The sequence below is a fragment of the Passer montanus genome, unplaced genomic scaffold, assembly GCF_014805655.1.
Source record: "Passer montanus isolate IOZ18808 unplaced genomic scaffold, ASM1480565v1 scaffold52, whole genome shotgun sequence".
NCBI classification, from domain to species: domain Eukaryota; kingdom Metazoa; phylum Chordata; class Aves; order Passeriformes; family Passeridae; genus Passer; species Passer montanus.
The window spans coordinates 4,816,964-4,836,484 of record NW_024370152.1 but is presented as its reverse complement, the minus strand read 5'-3'; the positions used below and the strand labels follow the sequence as shown (position 1 = coordinate 4,836,484).

Sequence of the window (19,521 nt, the reverse complement as noted above, 5' to 3'; positions counted from 1 at the left end):
GGCATCTGAGTGTGAAACAAGTACGTCAGACTGAATAACAACTCCTCCTTCGAACTTCAGTTTCATTGTGATTTCAGTGGGACCCCCATTATGAAATAGTGTACTCAACCAACATAAATATATGAAACAGAAGAGTTGTACTGTTGTAATGTTTTCTTTAAACTCCATATACATCTGGTTAAATTACGGAAGAGTCTGCATCCTTCACAAGGAACACCCAATATATATTTTCAAAATCTCTGCTCTCCCCCTCCGCAGTTTTAGTGGAGTTAAACTTTAGACACATTTGACTACATGAAATAAATTGGTGGATTAATTAGAAAATGTGCTTCAGAGGTGGGTGGAACGTGTCAGTTAAATTGACAGTGAAATAAGCATGACAGGTATTCACAAATTTGAATAAGGGTATGAGTTAAAAATTAAAATATTTTCCATTGGGAAACAGGAGTAGTAACAAATGGGAAAAATATTAAAAGCAAGGGAATTTTGTAATATTTCTGGTGTTTCTATGGAATATGATAACATCTGTAATGTAATTCATGACTGTATTGTGAAAAATGACAGGACAATCAATTGGCACATCCACTGCTTTACCCATAGACTGTGTGAGAATCAGAACTAAGAGCAGTAACTGGTAGCATATTGAAAGAAAAAAAAGTCATAAGAGCTCTTTATTAAAAATAAAAAGCTTTGTGGGCTGACAAATGCAATTACTTCACAGTAACATTAAATTTACATTCAATGCTCAATACTTCATCACTGGTTCAAGTGCCTATCATTCTGTCTATATACTCAGGATTGTTTGTTGATGCCTTCCTCTGCTGAATATGAATCATTGCTTGCATATGGAAAAAATTATTTAACTGAACAACTGTGGCTGCATCTTCTGAATTGCAAGAAGCGATAAACTATTATTTTTTGACATTTTTTGCAACAGGTGGTAATATAAAATGCAATAGTGGGAAGTTTTGCAAGGACATCAGGAATTTTTTAGAAATGAGCAGGAATAGTAGGATCCATACATTAAGTATCAATTTTTCACAAGCATACAGTTCTATCTGCCATTATTTTAAAGCTAATTATAAAACATAGACTAGCTTCCAGAATTATTTTGCTTTTTGTTGGCCAAAAGGAGAACCCACTGATAAGCTGTTTTGGTTTGGTTTAGCTTTGTTGTGGGTTTTTTTTGTTTTTTTTTTTTGTGGAGGTAGATTTCTTTGTGTGTTTGCCAGAGTATAATAGAAGAAGTATTAGGTAAGGTAATACTACTCCAATTCTCTTGGAACTGATTTGTATAGCTGAAGACTTCGGGACACTGCCTACCATGTTAGAGTCTGTTTTCATTTAGAGAATTGCCTTTGCAATTTCAAAAAATATATAATATGAATCAAGCAAAATGCAGGCAACAACAAGACTTCTTCCAAATTTGTATTAGGATTTAAAACTTTATTTTGAATGTTTAAATCACCACAAACATGGAAACTAGTAGACACAAATGACTTCTTATTCAGTTTTAAAACAAAATATTTGCTAAAGAAATTGCAACGACACATTTTCATGACTAGAACATACCTCAATATTTCATATCTACATATAAAAGTCATGCATTTTAAAGATTTGTTTTGGCTAGATTGTGTTTTCTGGGTGCTAAAATTCACTGTAGAACTTACATGTTTTAAGTATTTTGCATATACATTTTAAACAGGCTGTTATAGTCATATCACATTCCCAAATAAAACACAAAATGTAATAAAGCTTTATATTTTCTTGTTCTACCTTATTTTTTCCATATTAAAAAAAATAATTCTATATGTATTAGCAAAACAAACATTTTAAAACAGCTCACATGAATGCAAGATATTTAAAATCTAATAGTAGAAACAAGGATGGCAATGCAAGGGTATAAAATATGCTCTGTTTTGAGTCTGTGGTCCTTGAGTAATATTGCTTCTGTTCTGGCCTTGCTTTGATACATGCAAGTCCATGAAATACTTCATGGCTTATTACATAGCAGGTGAGGAGTCAGCTGGGAACTAAAGAAATATGGTCCACAAGCCTAAACATTGGCAGGTACTTGGTTTTTTTCCATCTTTGCTATACAATTATTCTATTCTTGCTATGAGGCACATTCAAAAAAAAAAAGTCCAGGGCTAAATTTCAGCCTGTAATATCTTTGCAGTCAGTACATTTTAAGTAATTTAGATCCCCTATATTGTACTTCTGCAAGATATTTTACTATGTAAATAATTCCTCCAGTTCAAGCAATAATGTTAAAAGGTTCTATATATAGCTTTTATTTTTCTCTTTGAGATTCTGTCATAATTCATGCTGGCTGCTAAGGCATGTGCCACACTTGATGACCTTTGGCACCGGTATGTTAGCATCTGAGGGCAACCTCTCTGCTTTTGACTTCTGCATGTGACCCATTATGCCTTAAGGTTGATAATTTTTCTGATTTTACAGCTTCATCCATGGAATCCATTGCTGTGACATTGAGCATCAGCAGCAAATTTTTTTACAAAGAGTAAATGTACAAACATTTATAAAAGTCTTACTAAACATAGTGCTTTTAAGTGTTTTGCATCCCTGATGTGGAAATATTTTTTGATCTATTGACAGACTGTCAAGAAAGATGCACTTGGCTGTATAGGTCAAACCAGGCTTTTTTATGTGTTTCACGAACTATTTAAGAATGCAAAGAGACAGTCTGACAAAACACAGAATGAGCACTGGACTGTGACAGAGGAGATCTGCTTTTGTTCCTGGGTCTGTCACTATCCTGCTGGACGATCTATGTGCAGTTGTTTCCTCTCTCTGTGCCTCACTTTCACCACCTGAGAAGTTAGGAAAATAATGTCATCATTTTTGCAAAGTGCTTTGATATTTATGAAGAAAGAGTGTTGTGTAAGAGCCTGAAATGTACTGTTAATGGAGAGCATTAGCTTTTCCATGCTCTTTCCAGTTTTCCCTTCTTAATGCAATAAAATAAACACCACAAAAATTGTCTCTTTGAAATCAGTGGGAGTTTCACATTCAATTCTACAGGTGCCAGCATTTCTTCTGACTGCATGAGAGAAGTTGTTCTCCTTTCTAGACAGTGCTAGTAGCAATTCTTGTGTATGCTATTACTCTGCCTCTGAAATATCTGCACATTTGATAGAAATGTGGAAGATAAGCAAGCAGTAACTTTGAAAGGAACAAGGTAGCAAATTTTAATGCAAACACTGCATTTCAACATCCCCTGGAAGATATTTATAATGCACTAGCATGCAGGCTAATAATGTTAATACTCAACTTCATTTTCCCATGTTTCTTGACATAAACATTTACTAAAAATATGGTAGGCTCTTTTTATTGGTTCAAAGCAGTTCCTAGGTAAAAATTGAGACTTACACAATTTTAATATTTTAATGTGTCCCTTAAAAATTGTATGTGCTTATTTTATCTTAGATGGCCTTTGTCATCTCTAGGATACATGCTTCAGTCTTTAATATTAATTTTTAAAAAGCTTTGGACAGACATCCAGGAAAGCTCACAATTTTTACTTTTTTTCTCCTTTCAAAGGTTTTGAGAAGAGCAGTTTCCCCTACAGGATGTTTTAAATAATATATTTACTATTCTGAACTTTGTATTGCATTATAACACAGTTCTGACTGCAGAATATTCCAGATCCTGTAGTGCTTATCCCAAAACCCCTCATTTTAGAGACTCTTGTGGGCACTAACTTTAGATATATATTTGGTTCTATAAATAGTCACAGCAGTTCAAATAATTTACTTAAATGGCAAATATAAAATACTTCAGACAATATAAAGGCAATAGATCTCATAGGGCATGAGCATAAATCCTTCTAAGTGGAATACAGTAATGTAAAGAAGTATCAGTCAGCTAATATGATAATTTGTGTACTATGCCAACCCCACTCCAAGGGTACCACCAGTTCAAAAGACATTCCATTCACTCACTAACCACACCCTGTGTCCATTTCACTGGCAGCAGCATTAGAACGGAGTCTCTCCCACAGAGGCTTTCGAAGGTGACTACCCAGTCCTTTCTCCCTGGGGAAGCTTTCTGGTTCCGTACGTACATCATTCTATCTGGCATTCTAAACAAATAAATGCTTGTTCTTCTGAAATATATTTGGGCCATAAACTTAGGTCATCCTTGAAACAAAGCCCAGAAAAGATGATCTCCAATTCATTTACAGGGATTGGCTTTTCCACAACCTTTAGTTAAAACACTGCATCATACTAGAAAGAAGTATCATACTGGGGGCATAGAGACAATATCTCTCCCTTTTAACTGCTATCCCCACACTTCCTTTTACTGTGCAGTAGTTCATTTATTCAGGTGATCCAAGACAGTCTTAAGCACACTCTTCCACCATTCACTAATTAAAATGGCATAGAATTGCTCATCCATAGCGTTCTTGAAGGAAATGGTTAACACCATCCAGCATGTATTTGTATGTTCTAGGTTTCTTCACTACCATTTCTTTGTTTTTCTTCCGATATTATACATGTTTTTTCTCTTGCAAATATATGCAAATGCAGATAATATTAAGTTGATTTTCCAAATCTTTCCTATTATGTGAATGATGACAATTCTTTTTTGTAAATTGCAAAATAAGGTATTCTGGGACATCTTTTGTTTTCTTCCTGATATGCTTTAATTGATTGTGAGACTACACATATTTTTATTTTTCCATTTTTTTAAATAGCAATCACAGTACCTCATTTTTTCAATTTCCAAGTATTTCTTTTAAAACAGATACTAATAAATAGGATCTTGCATGGTTGTTTGCTGTCTATGGGTTTACATGCGTATTGTCAGATGAGACTTCACAGCTGATTCCTGACAGTGCAATTTCACATCACCACACATTTTCCTTTCAGCTTCTCCTTCCTTTTCTGTTGCTTGCTTTTTTTGCCATCAATTTGCAAACTCACAGTCCTGCGTTTCTCCAGGTTTAGCAATTCTTGGAATAACTCTTTCACATTGTGGTTCGTCTTGGCAGAGGTCTCCATGAAGGCACATTTCCACTTCTTAGCCATGGCTTCTCCTTCACTGCTTTCTACCTCTCGATTTTGGTTCTCATCATTTTTGTTCCCCACCAGCATTATTGGAATGCTTTCTATGTCTCCTTTAATCTGACATATTTGCTCGTAGATTGGCTTGAGTTCCTCCAAGGACTGTCGGCTGGTGATAGAGTAAACCAAAATAAAAGCATGTCCTTTAGAAATAGAGAGACGTTGCATGGCTGGAAACTGATGGCTCCCTGTAGTGTCAGTTATCTGCAAAGTGCATATGCTCTTATCACAGCTGATCACCTGCCGATAGGTGTCTTCAATGGTAGGGATGTAGCTCTCCCTGAAAGTGCCCTTCACGAATCTCAGGACCAAAGAACTTTTTCCCACTCCTCCAGCTCCAAACACAACTACCCTATAATCGTTGCTTTGCTCAGGCATGTTTCTCTGTGTGTCACTTGCTCAGCTAGCGGGGAAATCCTAGGAAAGAAAACAACAAAAACAAGGAAACAGACATCAGTACAGGTACAAGTGTGGAGTGCATACTGTGGTATCTTTCCCAGTAAGAGAAATATATGCAAGTGATGGCATACCGCTTCTACTAATTTAGTAAGTCTTGCAGGGGGTTTCAGAATGGTTTATTTGAGTAGTAAATTAGGGTTTGCAATCCAGTCTGTACTGGTAGCAAAATACCATCTTTGTCGCTTCATGGCTGATTTTTAATTAACATCATGTGTTTCAGTATTCTTCCTACTGGACTAATATTCACAAAACTAAAAAGTAGCATCCAGGAATTTCAACAAGGCCTTGGACTGAACAAATTGTCGAAAGGAAATTATCCTTCTATATCTTAAATGGATCTAAAATAATAGTCAAAACTGATCACTGTATGATAGTCGATTACTCTGAATATTCCAGCTCTTCAGTAGTTAAGGAAATTATCCCCACTATGACTGGACTACAGCTCTAAATGACTACTAAGATGTATCTGTGGATTATTCAACAGCAGCACTTATTGAGCTTTGTTTTTAACTCCATGGGAGCATGTGTCCCACTTTGGTATGTTTTGCCACTGGCATTTCAGGTCAAAGAGTACATTTTGATAAACTCTGATTGCTCACATTCAGTCTGAATTTTTATTCCAATATTTATCTTGCAGAAGATGATATTTGGCACGAGACTGGTTATACTTATATGAGAGGTTCTGCAGACATATTCATAACATTTTTAGTGGCTTGTATTGCCAAGGTTGGAAAGGGCATATGTCAAAGGTCACAAAATTCTGTGATTCCTGCAGTCAGTTCCCCTTGACAAAACCCATCTGTGTATAGTAGGACCATAAATATGGAAATAATTTTTAAATAACAGAAATGGTAAAATAGTCACATGTTTACAAACATAGATGTTTAAGAATTCATTAAAATAAAGTGAAGGTCAATTTGTCCTCCCATCAGTAGCAGCTCAATAGGCACACAGCACATCAGTACACACAGTCTTTTTATATTTAGTGAGATTTAAGCAAATAAACACTTTTAAAATGAGCCCTAAAAACTGAAGAAAGCATAGGGTATTGTAACTTTTCAGACCAAATTGATATATATATAAGGGGTACATGTGGAAAAAAAATGCAAAATTTTCTGCATCTGCATTTTTTCTGAAGGAAAAGGGGAGGGTTTATAGGGAACTTTGCCCAAGTGCCTTAATGGCACCAAGTGATTAAATTTGCCTGTTGTAATTTTGCCTGGGTAGCAATAAATCTAGAACAACCCAAAGAATTTCTTGCCTTTTGAAAGCAAGCCTTCAAGCTATTTCTTCAATGCAGCGGAAGGAGTCACTGCATTGCAGGGGGTGACTTTAAGTTACCTTTTACCTGTCTAGCAGCAAGACAATACTGATGCTTTAGAGGTGTGGATCTTAGTGGACCTCCCATGCCCTTATTCCTGTTGCAATCTCATGCCAAATTTTCTGTTTTTTCGTTTTGATGCTCATTATGCCAGTTAGGCTTAAGCTATGGCAAAGCATGCTGCACTAATGTCTTCAATTTGTTCAAGCATATCCTGATGTAGTTATCTTTCTTGTACAGGGCATCCTGTAGTGTCCTAATTCCAACATCTGAGGAAGCTGAAAACATCTGTCCTTACATAATTTGTTGGATGAAGGAGTTGTACTTCCTCATCTGCCATACCGTAGGCAGAATAACCAGTGCAAATGGGGATGCTGATCCTGAGGCAAAGCGCAGAGCTGCCACAGCTCTGTCTACCCAGCCTAGCTTCAGGCAGAAGGCAGCTTCGCCCCTTCAATCTCTCCTGTGCTACATTCACTGTCACTCTGAGAGGCTTGTTTAAATATAGGAAGGATTGATAAATAAGAGTGTTCACCCTGAGGCACTGAAGCAAAATTGTTTTTCTGAGTTCAAGGAATGGAAAGAAAAGGTAGCCTCAGAAAAAATGCTCATGTATGTATTTATAGAAGACGCAAAACTCTCTGAGGAACAAAGAAAATGAGTGAGTAGCTCATTATGTTAAAAAAGAAAGGAAAAAACCTAGCTGGGAAAAAAAAAATGAGAAGAACCTAGCATAATGCTGTTCCACTGAGAATGAATGTATGTAAGAACTGCAGACATGCAAATTTGGGGCAGTCTTAGAGCTTACAGTTGTGGATGACTGCACAGAATGACTTACCATAAGAATTATAGTTTAAAAATTTATTGTAAGTAAAAAGGCAAGAGAGCAATATCTGTGAATTGCACTTCAGAAGCAGCTTAAGAATTGCACAATCATATTGTATGTAGCCTAGGAACTACAGGACTAGGAGAAGAAATGCACTGTGAAAACTTTTATTAAGAAAATCAGTGAAATATGGACTAGAGAAATAAAATTTTTAAAGCTAGCTGAGTGTACTCCTGCTCTATTACATTGTATACCCTAAACATAATCAGAACTCTCCAAGAAAACTGACACATATGGTAGCCCAAAAGATACAACAAATTGAAATGGGGCACTTAGTGGCCTGAAATATTAAGCATACAGCAAAGTTCTAAGGGGTCCTGAAATAGCATGGTAACAATCTTCAAAACATAGCAGGTTGTTGCAAAGACGGAGAGTGTAGTGGAAAGAAAAAGAGGTTATGTTCTTGCATTGTAGAAGAAATTCACATTAGACAATAGGAAAACTTCACAGTGGTAAGAATAGCAGATCTAATGTGTAGGGAAATTTTGCAGATATTCTTTAGAAATTGCCATAATATCAAAGCTGGCAGAGACCTGAGTAGGTTTCTGGTCCAGACTGTTTATCACAGCTGGGTTAGCCATGACACCAGAGCAGGTTGTCTATCCTGTACAGCTGTAAAAACCCCCAATCTTTCCCACAGTCTCTCTGGGAAACAAACTCCAATGCAAGATTACCATCAGGACGATTTTTTCCCTCTTATACCTAATCCAAGGTACTCTCTCAATCCATACCTGTTGTCTCTCCTCCCAACATCTACTGTTGTGAAAAGTGTAACTCCACCTTTTTGATGGCTTTCCTGTAGGTGTTGAGGGCTACTCATTGCTGCCCCAGCTTTGCCTTCCCGAGGCTGCACTGGCGCTGGTCCCTCAGCCTGCAGAGCAGGCCAGCGCCGCAGCTTTGGACCCCTCGGTGCCCCATCGGCCCTGGCTCCAGTTCATCGGCCGTTTCCCCGGCTGGGGGTGCCCGGACCGGACAGACCGCATTGCTGCTGTCCCGTGAGTGCTGAGCAGAGGGGGATTGTCCCCTGCCTCGGCAGCTGCCCTGCTCCTGTTCATACAGAGAGGGCACGGGGATTTGCTGCAGCCGGGGCCGCTGCTGAGCATCCCCATGACCATGACCAGGAGCACCAGGACCTTCTCTACAGAGCTGTTTCTTTCCAGCCGGGGTGACTGCAAGGAGCAGCAACCTCAGATGATGTTTGGTCTGTGAGTCCTGAAGATCCTCAGTTTTGCCAAAATAAAAATTACAGATTTTTATACATTTTTCGTGCTCAGGAACTAAAATAAAAAAACCAAATCAACAAAAACCCAAAAAAATAACTCATGCAAGTCTTTATGATCACACTGGAGAAAGAATTCCCCAAATGTTTTTTATAATTTTTTTTTGCGTTTTCTATGTGGATCTGGTCACAGAATCTCCTGCAGTGGCAATCATTCTATGTGAATGTGGTGCACTTGCACACAAGAGTTCATTCATTAATGCTTTCCATACAATCCTATTACTTACAGATGTTTCTTTGTCTTAAAAGGTGTTAACGGAAACACACAGGAGGACAAAATAAAGTATGGCATTATTTAATCAGCTTGTGGCATCATGGCCAGCAAGGGTATGGAAAAATTAACTTTAAAGTCTGACTTTTCAGATGTACAAGATCATTTCTGATTCAGAAAAAACAGTCTTTCATAATCTGCACAGAAAACAGTAGTTGCTTTTTACATGTTAGAATGGACTCGTTCTACAATGAAGCCTCATTTGCTGCCTTTTCTGCTTTCACAAACTACAACAGTGAAAATTTATTATCATCCTCTAAAGTGTCAGTTTATCAATACTACCCTTATTTCAAAAGCCAAAGCAATTTTCATAACATAGATTCACACCCTTCATTTTGAATTGTCTGATTGCAAAAGTCAGCAAAACAGTGAGTCTATACCTCTGCTATGTTTTCTGCAGATGCTCTGGTAACACAAGGCTGGAGCTGCTCTAGTTCAGCTGCTGCAAGTGAGCTTGATGGGCCATTCGCTGGGGCAACACATTTAAGCACTGCCTCCAGTTCAAACTCAGCTGCAGACCTTTATGTTAGTCTGCACGCTTTCTCTAGGTGTTTCTGATATGCCAGGTGAAAGAACTGAAATATTTTTCTGACAGAAGGATACAGTTCAAATCTGAGTAATAATGACATAAACACTTATTCTATTATATAGTGGGAAAAATATGCATTTTAAATGTTTAAATAAAGTACTTCATGTTACAGATTATGCTCTTCATAGTTTAAACTCCTAATGTTCTTTGGCTGATTAATTAATTACATTAGCATTTATTAAATCCATGTCACTGATCCTGTACTTAGCCACTGGATCTCCACAGTACTCTCTTATATTTGATTGGGTTTTTTATAGTCTAGCTTTTTTTCAAATGTATTTATGACTTGTTTGCCATGTTGGTATTTAAGCTATAGATAGCATATGAATTAACAGGCAAAAGGTATAGGAAGCCTGAAAAATAACTTCTGAAAACTAATCTACTTGAATACTCTTAGAGCAATAAGAGATTAGAATCTCACAGCTGGTGAACTCTTTCAGTTTATGCTTGAAAATAAGCACAGAAAAGAAATCAACCTATCTCCAATGTTTCCAGTCTTGGGTGTTGTTGCAAAAGATTTTCACTGTGTTTGCATTGTAAGATGACCATGAAATTTCACAAATTGTACGTTTAGTTGAGATTTTTTTACTAGATTATATGTTTTAGTGTTGCATTCATTTTACAAAACAGTGTGATGTTGCCTTTGCTTTCTGGAGTCAGAGACTTTGATTACATCTTAACTGATCCAGTTCCTTGAGGTCTTATGATGTCCTACTGAGATGTCAGTCTGATATGAAATTCAGCAGTTGTCAGATGCTGTGTATTAATTTCCTGAATTTTTTTTTCCTCAGGTAAAACCTTCTCATATCAGTCATAGATATTTTTTCCTTTTTTTTTTTAAGCTCTAAGGCAATGTCTCTGTTTATATTGTCATTGTTATTGTGAAAAATCAATAAAGTGCAGGCAATGCATTTAGTTCAAAATCTTGCCTCAATTTAAATTAACAGTCCATGAGGCTATCTGGTGATGGCATCACTATACAAAGATACAAGGTGCAAGGTGAAGAATGTGGCCATAGACAAGATGGACTTCAGCAGGACTGTAAGATCAATGTCACTTTCGCGATATCAGGTGAAAAAATATCACATTAGTTATATAAAAGACAGAAAGAGAGATCTGTAAGGAACTTTTTCTTGTTATGCATATAGAAGTATTTGTCAGATAGTATTTTCACCATATCTGCTGATGAATTTCCTACTTCCAGTACTTTAATCTTTTAATATAAGACTTGCTTTTTCATTCTATTCCTTCGCTTGTATTCTTTGGTCTTCTCAAGTCAATGGAAAGTTGGACACGTTTGAAGACCAAATGATAACTCTTAAAACAACATTTTCCTACAACATGAGGTTCTAATCCCTATGGAAAGAACTTTTTTATTCTCATGCTCCTTGAAAGTCTGCTTTTTGATGATCAGCTAGTCTAAATCATGATTTTTTTTTTTCACTGCATAAATGCAGTAGCAGTTTTTATTTATGTTGTTCTCAATGACAGTTGGAGAGAAAAGCATTTATCACTTTTCTTCCCAGCTATGAAAGATGACCAGAGAGATTTCTTTAGAAAAATGGCATCTTCTTCACAAAAAAAGTACTGTTATAAACCTGCTGATTTTATCTGACACATTGTTCTTATTGTACAATTTGCTTGGTTATCTAAAAGTAAGGGATAAAATCAGACATTTTTATTATTCAATGTACTCATAGAAAGCAAAAACAGATTTCATTTTAGAGCTAGCTTCTCTACAATGTTGAAAACATTTCAATTTGCATGGAAAATTAATAATTTAGAATCTTTAAATTGAAATTAACATTACAAAGTCATTCAAAGAGTTCTCTAAGAGGTTTTGTGGGTTCCTTCATGATCCTGGCCTAACATAGAAGAGAAATAGAAAGGACAGGAGGTTTTCAGATAAATTTGTTGAATTTTTTTTCCTGTATTTACTGGAGATTATTGTCTTAAGAGCATCTGTATGTAAAGGAGGTAGAAGCCAGCCTCTGTGCTGTCCTGTAGTCACAGGTAATGTGCACTGCTTTAGCAAATTGTCATATTGTCATCACGCTTATGTTGAAAATCTCATTCCCAAAACAATGGCTTTTCAAAGTTGTTTGAACCCTTTGAAACCTTGGTAAAAGAAAGAGATCCCACATGCATAGTTGTCACTGTAAGAAAATCTTTACTTGTTCTTTGGCTAACATACAGGCAGCAGATGTTGTGGCAGAAATAGTTTTGCTAGGCAGGAAAGAACCGGAAGAAAGAAAGGGGAGACAAATAGACAATGTTTCCTGTAGGAACAACAGATAGTATGGATTTTTGGAACTAGGCTTAGCTAAAGTGGCATTGCTTGTTGAAGATGGTAGGACTGGTGGCAGAAGAATGAATGATGCAGAAAGATCTGTTGATTTCCTTCCCTGATGAGGGTTCATGTGCAGAAAATGAAGAAGGTGCTGGACCTGATCCAACAAAGAGCTTTACACATAGGCATACACTGAAATTGTTTGCTCTGTTGTTGCCTGAGAGCTCTGTTGTCTCAGAACGAATCCTTTCATAACAAAAAAGTACTAATGAACCATTACTTTAAAACAAGATTCAACTTCATTGCATGCACTTACCATGTGAAAAAACCAAAAAAAAAACAACACCTTACTTTCAGTTAGCATCAGAAATATTATGCTAAATTTATCTAGGATGGACAGGTTAATACATTTACCACATTAAAAAGCCTCACTTTCATGCAGAAACAGAAATATTATTCTAAGTTATCCAGGGTGCATAGGTGTCGTACTGGTTGTTATTTCCTATTTAGTGGCTTGATTAATCTTAAAATTTAAAAAGGAGAATTTCGTGACAGCTCCTGTATAAATTCAGGCTTTGCTTTAGGCATGTCAGATACTTTATTGATTTATCTATTTGAGTATTTTGGTAGACCAGTGTCTAATCTCCAAGTGCTTATCATCAAAACTCAGAAAGAAATTATGCAGAAGATTTTCCATACGTGTAGATAGGTAGTCATTAATGCACACATAAAAATAAAAATGTCAAAAAACCAGAATTCTATCCCGCTCCCTTTGGAAATGTTTTTTTTTTGAGTTTTCTTCCCAAATTAAGTAACCAAATACAGTAGTTTTTCATCAGTTTTCAATAGATTTAATTTAACCAAGTAAATATGGAAAGATTAACTTAAAATATCGTATGTTTGCCTTTCAACTGCTCTGCCATTGGACAGAGCAGTATGATTAGAAACCAGAATTTGTCACTCCTGCAAATGCAGGATCAGAGACTCAGCATGAATTTTCAGCCCCTCTGGTTTCTAATAGTAAAATCATTTTTGGTATTGAGCAATGACTTTACATGTTGGTGTGAACTTCTGCTTCTCCAGCTGTACACTGGAGAAAAATAGGTTCTGACTTATGGATCTAAGTATTGTGAGATAAAAATCCCAGCACAGACAACAAGCTATTTCCACATAAATATGTATATTTACATAGAAGAATTGTACATTCATGGAAGACTGTTTTCCATTCAGCAGAGGAAACTGAAGACTGGTGGCCATTTTGCCTTTCACTGTAGTTCTCAATTCCCTAATGTTAATGTAATATGAGATTACTTATGCAAATCTGCTGTAGAAGAAAAATTATTAAAGGTTAAGTGCTTGTGACTTCTTTTTATGACATAACTCCTGTCATTAATTTTCCTTGCCTGGCTGGGAAGGATAGTTATATTGCTATCCTGACCACTGGAATATTTCTGATGCTCTTTCACAACCCAAATAATATCCCATTCAAAGCAATGGCTTAAACAGAATATTTTGTCACTGGTTTATTGGGCAATAACTTGGGAATAGGTTAATGCAGTGGGTTTCAGGACCCAAAATTATCCCTGATAATTAATTAAACAACATAATACAGTTGTTGATATGTTTCCAGAGACTAGTAAGAAGCCTGTTCTTCCACTGAAATTTTTCTGTAAATCAGAGTATTTTGAAAGCCAACAATTAAATTATAACTGTGGAGTACAATATAGTAATAGCAGCTTTCTGATTGCTTATAAATGTTCAGTACTCCAACTTGCACTACTTTCAATTCTGAAGTAAGACAAGTAGGTTTAGCCTTAAGAGCATTTTTCCCAGATACATGTTTATTTTTCTTGTATTATTAAAAATATTCTGAAAATTATATTTTGAAGATAAAAACATACTGAGTAATACATTGTAAGCTTTGCGTGTACAGACTGGGAAAGTGGTAATGTTATTTATTTGGGTTAACTGCAATATTTTAGTTACTGATAGTAGCGAATATTTGATTATTTAAATAATTAACTCTTCCAGAAGAGATAAAATTTGTCAGCTAAATTTTCAGGAAAGAGTATAAAAATAAACAAGTAAAAATAAGAGAAGGGCAAATGTTCTTTTCTTAGCTTTAGATTAAATGTAAGTAAGAACTACTGGGCATTTTGGGAAGGAAACAACTCCAGTCAGGGAATGAATTTGCCCTTTTCATATGGCTTCTTTAATATATAAATATTTTGAATGATGAAACTGAAAGGCTGACATAACTTCACTTTTGAGACACCTTTTCAGATTCAGCTAAAACCAATTTCATTACCTGCAGTCAGGCTGATGCTGACTGGATTTTCCTGCCATAGCATATTGCAGACCTGCATAGCCAGAGAGACTAATCTCAGATAGAGAAATTCAACTTAAAGTTATTTTGTCAAGAGGAGGTGTGTTAGTCAAAAGTTCATTTGTCACACACCTGACACAAACTTCTTCATATTTTCTTGTCTTTCTTTGATACCCATCTCAATAATTATTCTGTTATCAATACTTTGTGGTTGAAAACAAATCAATATTTCTTTTCTCAAAAGGCAAATAGAATATTTTCTGATTCAATTAGTATGTACATCTGCAGAGACACTCAGGTGGTCTTTTCCACTGATCTTCCAGCAGTAAGGTAAGATAATTTAATGTATGCTTTAATTTTAATGTCACAATAAAAATACAGTGAAAGTAGGTGTTTGCTGATACGTGGAAACATCTGTATTTAAGTTAAAATACCAAATAGAAAAGAAAATTTCCAGAAATAATTTCTCTTGGTACATTTTTGGAAATTGGTTATTTTAAAAGGAAATAAATATTGCTAATATTGCAACATGTTTTAAAAAATTGCCATTTTTCTTCCTCTATTTAATATTGATTATTGCTCAATTAGTCCTAGTAATGTAAAACATTAAGGAGAAATTGATAAACATTTGGAATTAGTCTAGATACCAAACGAAATGTCCCAGAAGTGAATACTTTCAGTTTACATGTACAAATGTCCTGATATTCACACTAAGTGTGGGAGAGGGCACATTCATGTGCAGCTCATTATGTATTACAGAAGAATTAGTGAGGAACACTGTGAATTGAATGCAATCCAATGCATAAAATAAATCAAAACCATAAAAAAAAGAAAAAGACAAATTTATAAACATAAATAATGAGAGAAAAAGGGAATATGAAATTGAATGCAGTCTTTCTGTAGGACCACCTTTGAACCAGAATATTGTTTAGTGCACATTTATTTTAAAAATCTAATGTTTTTGGTAATAGCACGTACTCTGTCACAATGAAAGTCCAAGTCTGATTTTTCACACATAATGCTGGGATTTCTACATGGGCAGCTGTGTTGGTTAGCAGGAGAGAAATCCAGGAAACAAAGTTATCAGGTTATCCTCAAAGGAAACCAGAAGCAGTGGTAGTAACAACTTCAGGAACAGCAGTATCAGTTTATATACAGTCCGCTATTTTTATTGGTACTACAGAGACTGCAATGCTGGTGTAATATAATCATGACCACTTGGCCAGAAGGAGCCTCTGAACTTAAATCAACTTCCAAAGAGGTCTGCTCTGCACTGTGAGAAAGTGATATTACTCAGCCTGAGGTTCATCAACACTTGTGAGTCTGCTGGTGTAAACAATAGTGCAGCACACTGCAGAAATATGCTTTCATCTGACTAATGTGAGATACGTGGAAAACTGTATTTCCGAAGATCTTCTCTCTCTTGCAAATGGACTCCTTAGGGAAGGCAACTTCCAGAGAAAAGTAAAAATGATATTCAGTACTGAAAGAGACTTTCTGGATTATCAAATTCAGTGTTTTGCCTTTGCAGGCAACCATTTCACATAATCCCTTCCATTAAGTTACAACTAAAAGGTATTTAAAAGGTTTTCTATATATTACTTCAACTAGAGTGTAATTTAAGAATCTTTGCTGCTCTAATGGTTTGAAATCTTCCAGCCTAAGTGTATTCACTGCTCATTTATACCAATTCATTCTCCTCTCTTACCAGGAATAAAGATAAATAGCTGTACATCACAATCATTTCTCCAGATCTATGGGACCACTGATTTGCAGCAGTGTGGTTGAACTTGTTCCATGTTTGTACACTTCTTCATGGAAGAGCCTCAGATATGCTGTGTGTGGTGTGAGAGAGTGCATGAAGCCTGGAGGAATATCACATTTCATAGCTCCAGAACAATGGCACAAAACCCATTCTGCATGAATTGGGCACTACTGCATTTAGTAAGGACAGATGGACCCCAGAGAGCAGCTCCTGAGCATAACTGAAGTCCATTAGTCAGAAAAGTAAAAAAGGGAACAGGAGGGAGGCAAGCCAAGATAGCCCTCTAAAAGCCAGAATTAAATATGTTGAGACCTGCAAACATTCTAAATAATGGTAAACTGTAAAGCTTGGCAAAGATACAGCAGTCTGTTTCATCAGCCTCATTTGCCTCGAGAGGAGTGGGGTGATACACAGCTGTACACAGCTTACATGTATGTGTGTGCATTTATAAACAGGCATATATGAGTTCACTCACTAGGTGCTCATGAGAACTGGACAGACTGAAAATTCTTCAAAATTAAAATGCATCCAATTTTGTTGCTCCATTCTGTGCTCACCCTTCTATGCCTGAGTGGTGCAGCATACAGAGCATCCCACATTTCATGGGGAAGATAGAAAGGGATAAAGTGTTATCAAATCTGAATTCAGCAGCTCTCAGGCACTTAAGAATGGTCTTTCATGATTTATTTTCTTTCATTCAGTTGGGAGAGGGACAATCTATTAAAAAAAAAAAATCCTACCTGTCTGTGGGATGCTGCAAAGTTGTATCTCTCTTGGAGAAAGAAACACCTTGTGTTATTTTAGTCAGTCTCCACATTTTTATATTCTTCCATCAGTTAAAATGTAGCTTTCATTAAAAAGAAATAAAAAATTAATCTCTCCTTAATCCACTGCAGTGGCAGTCCTCTAAACTAGGGCAAAATTCAGCACATCGAGTTTTAATGAAAGGCATCTTGAAAAAAAAAGGTCATTACTAGCATCCCAGCACACAGAAAAATGACAGTTAGCTGGCCAGTGTGTCTGTGACCAGCATCTGACTTCCTTGCTAGCCCCAGCTTACAGCATGCCATGTTCTCTACATAAGATATCAGCTTAGAGCATATCTTGCAGTTGTAACTCAGGCAAAACTCCACCGACTTCAGAGGAAATTCTGCCCGAGTGAGCATTGTGGATTTTGGCTGAAGAAAAGGAAGACCTCCAAATTCAATGCACAGCTATGCCTATTGTGCAAGGTAGTGTAGAAAAACAATGGAAAGAAATTTACCTGTGTAGGAACAGAAAGCTTCAAACGCTCTTCAGTTTCTGCCTGTCACTGCACCAGCTCTCTCCCCCTCTGCCCTGGGCTCCCTTCCCCAGGAAGCAGCCCCTGTCTCAGCCGGGGGCTGCAGCTCCCTGGGCTGGCTGCTGCCCTGCCCTGCTCCCGCCGTCCGCTCCCCTCCCGCTGCTCCGGTACCTGGCTCGTGGATAATGCTCTTGTTGCCGGGATCGCAGCCTCCCTCCTTCTGCTTTTACGGGCACACTGACTCCAGCCTCTGCTAGTGCTGCTGCCTAAATGGCGACTGCAAAGCTCATCTAGGCTTTTAACTGCCACCTACTGAATACTTGTGGAATATATGTATGTGTAGGCATATATACACATAAACTGTAATATTCTGGTTCTCTCAACCAATGTAGTAGATTTTTACAATTAGTCTCTAAAGCCTCCAAACACCCTGTAGTTAATAATTTAAGGCTGTAGATTACATTAACCTGAGCTTACATTTCTCCATTTCTTTCAGCTCTGAAACAGAGAACAAGCCTGTCTCTTTAAGTTAAAAAAGCTTACAAAGCCTTTGGTGAAGCTAATCCCCAGGGCAAAGAAACAGCATAGCCCTATTCAGATCAATGGAGCTGTGCTGATTTTTATTACTTGGAAATTTAATCCCTTAGGTCTCTTATTTATTCACAAACTAACCAAACCTCCCCTCAAAAAACCCAAAAAACCAAAACCGAAAACCAACCAATAGAAAGAAAAACATGCCTTTAAAAATAGCTTTTGTCCAACATAACCCCTCAGAATTTTACTCATCTGAAACAGATCAGATTTTTTTTTCCTGACAGCACTGTAAAGCAGGTTTATGGACAAAGATAAAATAAGAGTTTTTCTCTACTTTTAGTGGTATGGTGTTTTTGTGTGGGTTTTTTTTGTTGTTGTTGTTTTTGTTGTTTTTGAGGTTTTTTGTTTTGTTTTCTTTGTTTGGGGCTTTTTTGTTTATTTGTTTTGTTGGGGTTTTTTTGGTTTGGGAGTTTTGGGTTTGTTTGGGGCTTTTTTGTCGTTGTTTTTTGGTTGGTCTTCTTTTTTTTGGTGCAAAATCCAAATGCAAAATCCAGTGTCTCCTTCAGCTGTTTATTTTTAAAGCAGCTTATAACACTTTTATTTCTAGGCTAAAAGTGAGGTCCACTGAAGGTCTTTGAACTGTTACTGCAAAAAGGAAGCATAAGTACAGGGTCTCTCTATGGATCTGCATGAATCCCCAGGGAAGGTGCGTGGACCCCTAGATCTGCTCAACTGGTTAGAGTAAGGTGCTTCAAACACCAGAGCTGTGGCTTCAATCCCACAACAAGTATGTTAAGGGTTGGACTTGTGATCCTTGTGGATCAGAGTACTGTGTGACCTGTGAGATGCTACCTTTATAAGCAAATAGCAGGGACTAGGGCTCTTCTGAGCCAGCTGCCAACATGTAGCTGAGTTGTGACATAAAAGGGCTCTATGCCCATCTTGAGGAGCATTGCCCTGTGGAGGGCTGGTGGCACCAACCTGTCACAGCAGCAAGGAAAGGATCCAGTTTTTATGCTTGCTGTGACTGACCAGTTGAGCAGCTAGCTTCTTACAGCTGGCGTGATAATTTTTAAATGGCACCTTCAGTGACATTAAAAATATATTTTGTTTGCTTTTAAAAAATAGATTTGTTTTGATTGCTTTCATGAAAGGTTCATTCATTGTGTTAACACTTTTGTTGAACACAGAAATGAAGATGTTTCTCCTCTATGTGTGTTAGGATACATGATGGCCTGCAAAATATGGCCTGAGGAAATAATTTGCATTAACGTGCAGTTCTGCTAGAGATTAATCCTGAGCCCTGTTTCCACAGGCTCCCAGGCAGCAAGCTGTGGAACAAACCATGAGCTGCAGGCCTGCTCCCAGAGCCTGACAGCGATGTCCTGCCTTTGGCTTTGTCACAGCTTCTCAGCAATATCTTAAGCCT

At 37.0% G+C, this 19,521-nt stretch overlaps 1 protein-coding gene across 2 annotated transcripts; it reads right to left on the bottom strand.

Annotated features, from left to right (window-relative positions):
• Positions 1–1,431: 1,431 nt before the first annotated feature.
• Positions 1,432–17,930, bottom strand: DIRAS2 (DIRAS family GTPase 2). Of its 2 annotated transcripts, none has more exons than XM_039724192.1 (2): positions 17,730–17,930; positions 1,432–5,507 (listed from the first exon to the last, which is right to left on the bottom strand). In XM_039724192.1, the coding sequence occupies exon 2, from the start codon at positions 5,466–5,468 to the stop codon at positions 4,869–4,871; it is 600 nt and encodes a 199-aa protein (XP_039580126.1). In that variant the 5' UTR covers positions 5,469–5,507; positions 17,730–17,930; the 3' UTR covers positions 1,432–4,868. The 2 variants fall into 2 exon arrangements, with proteins under 2 accessions (XP_039580126.1, XP_039580127.1); XM_039724193.1 differs by lacking the exon at positions 17,730–17,930 and adding an exon at positions 17,541–17,701.
• Positions 17,931–19,521: the final 1,591 nt, after the last annotated feature.

Coding starts and splice junctions, on each gene's coding strand:
- DIRAS2 (XM_039724192.1), bottom strand. CDS start 5,468: ATGCCTGAGCAAAGCAACGATTATAGGGTAGTTGTGTTTGGAGCTGGA.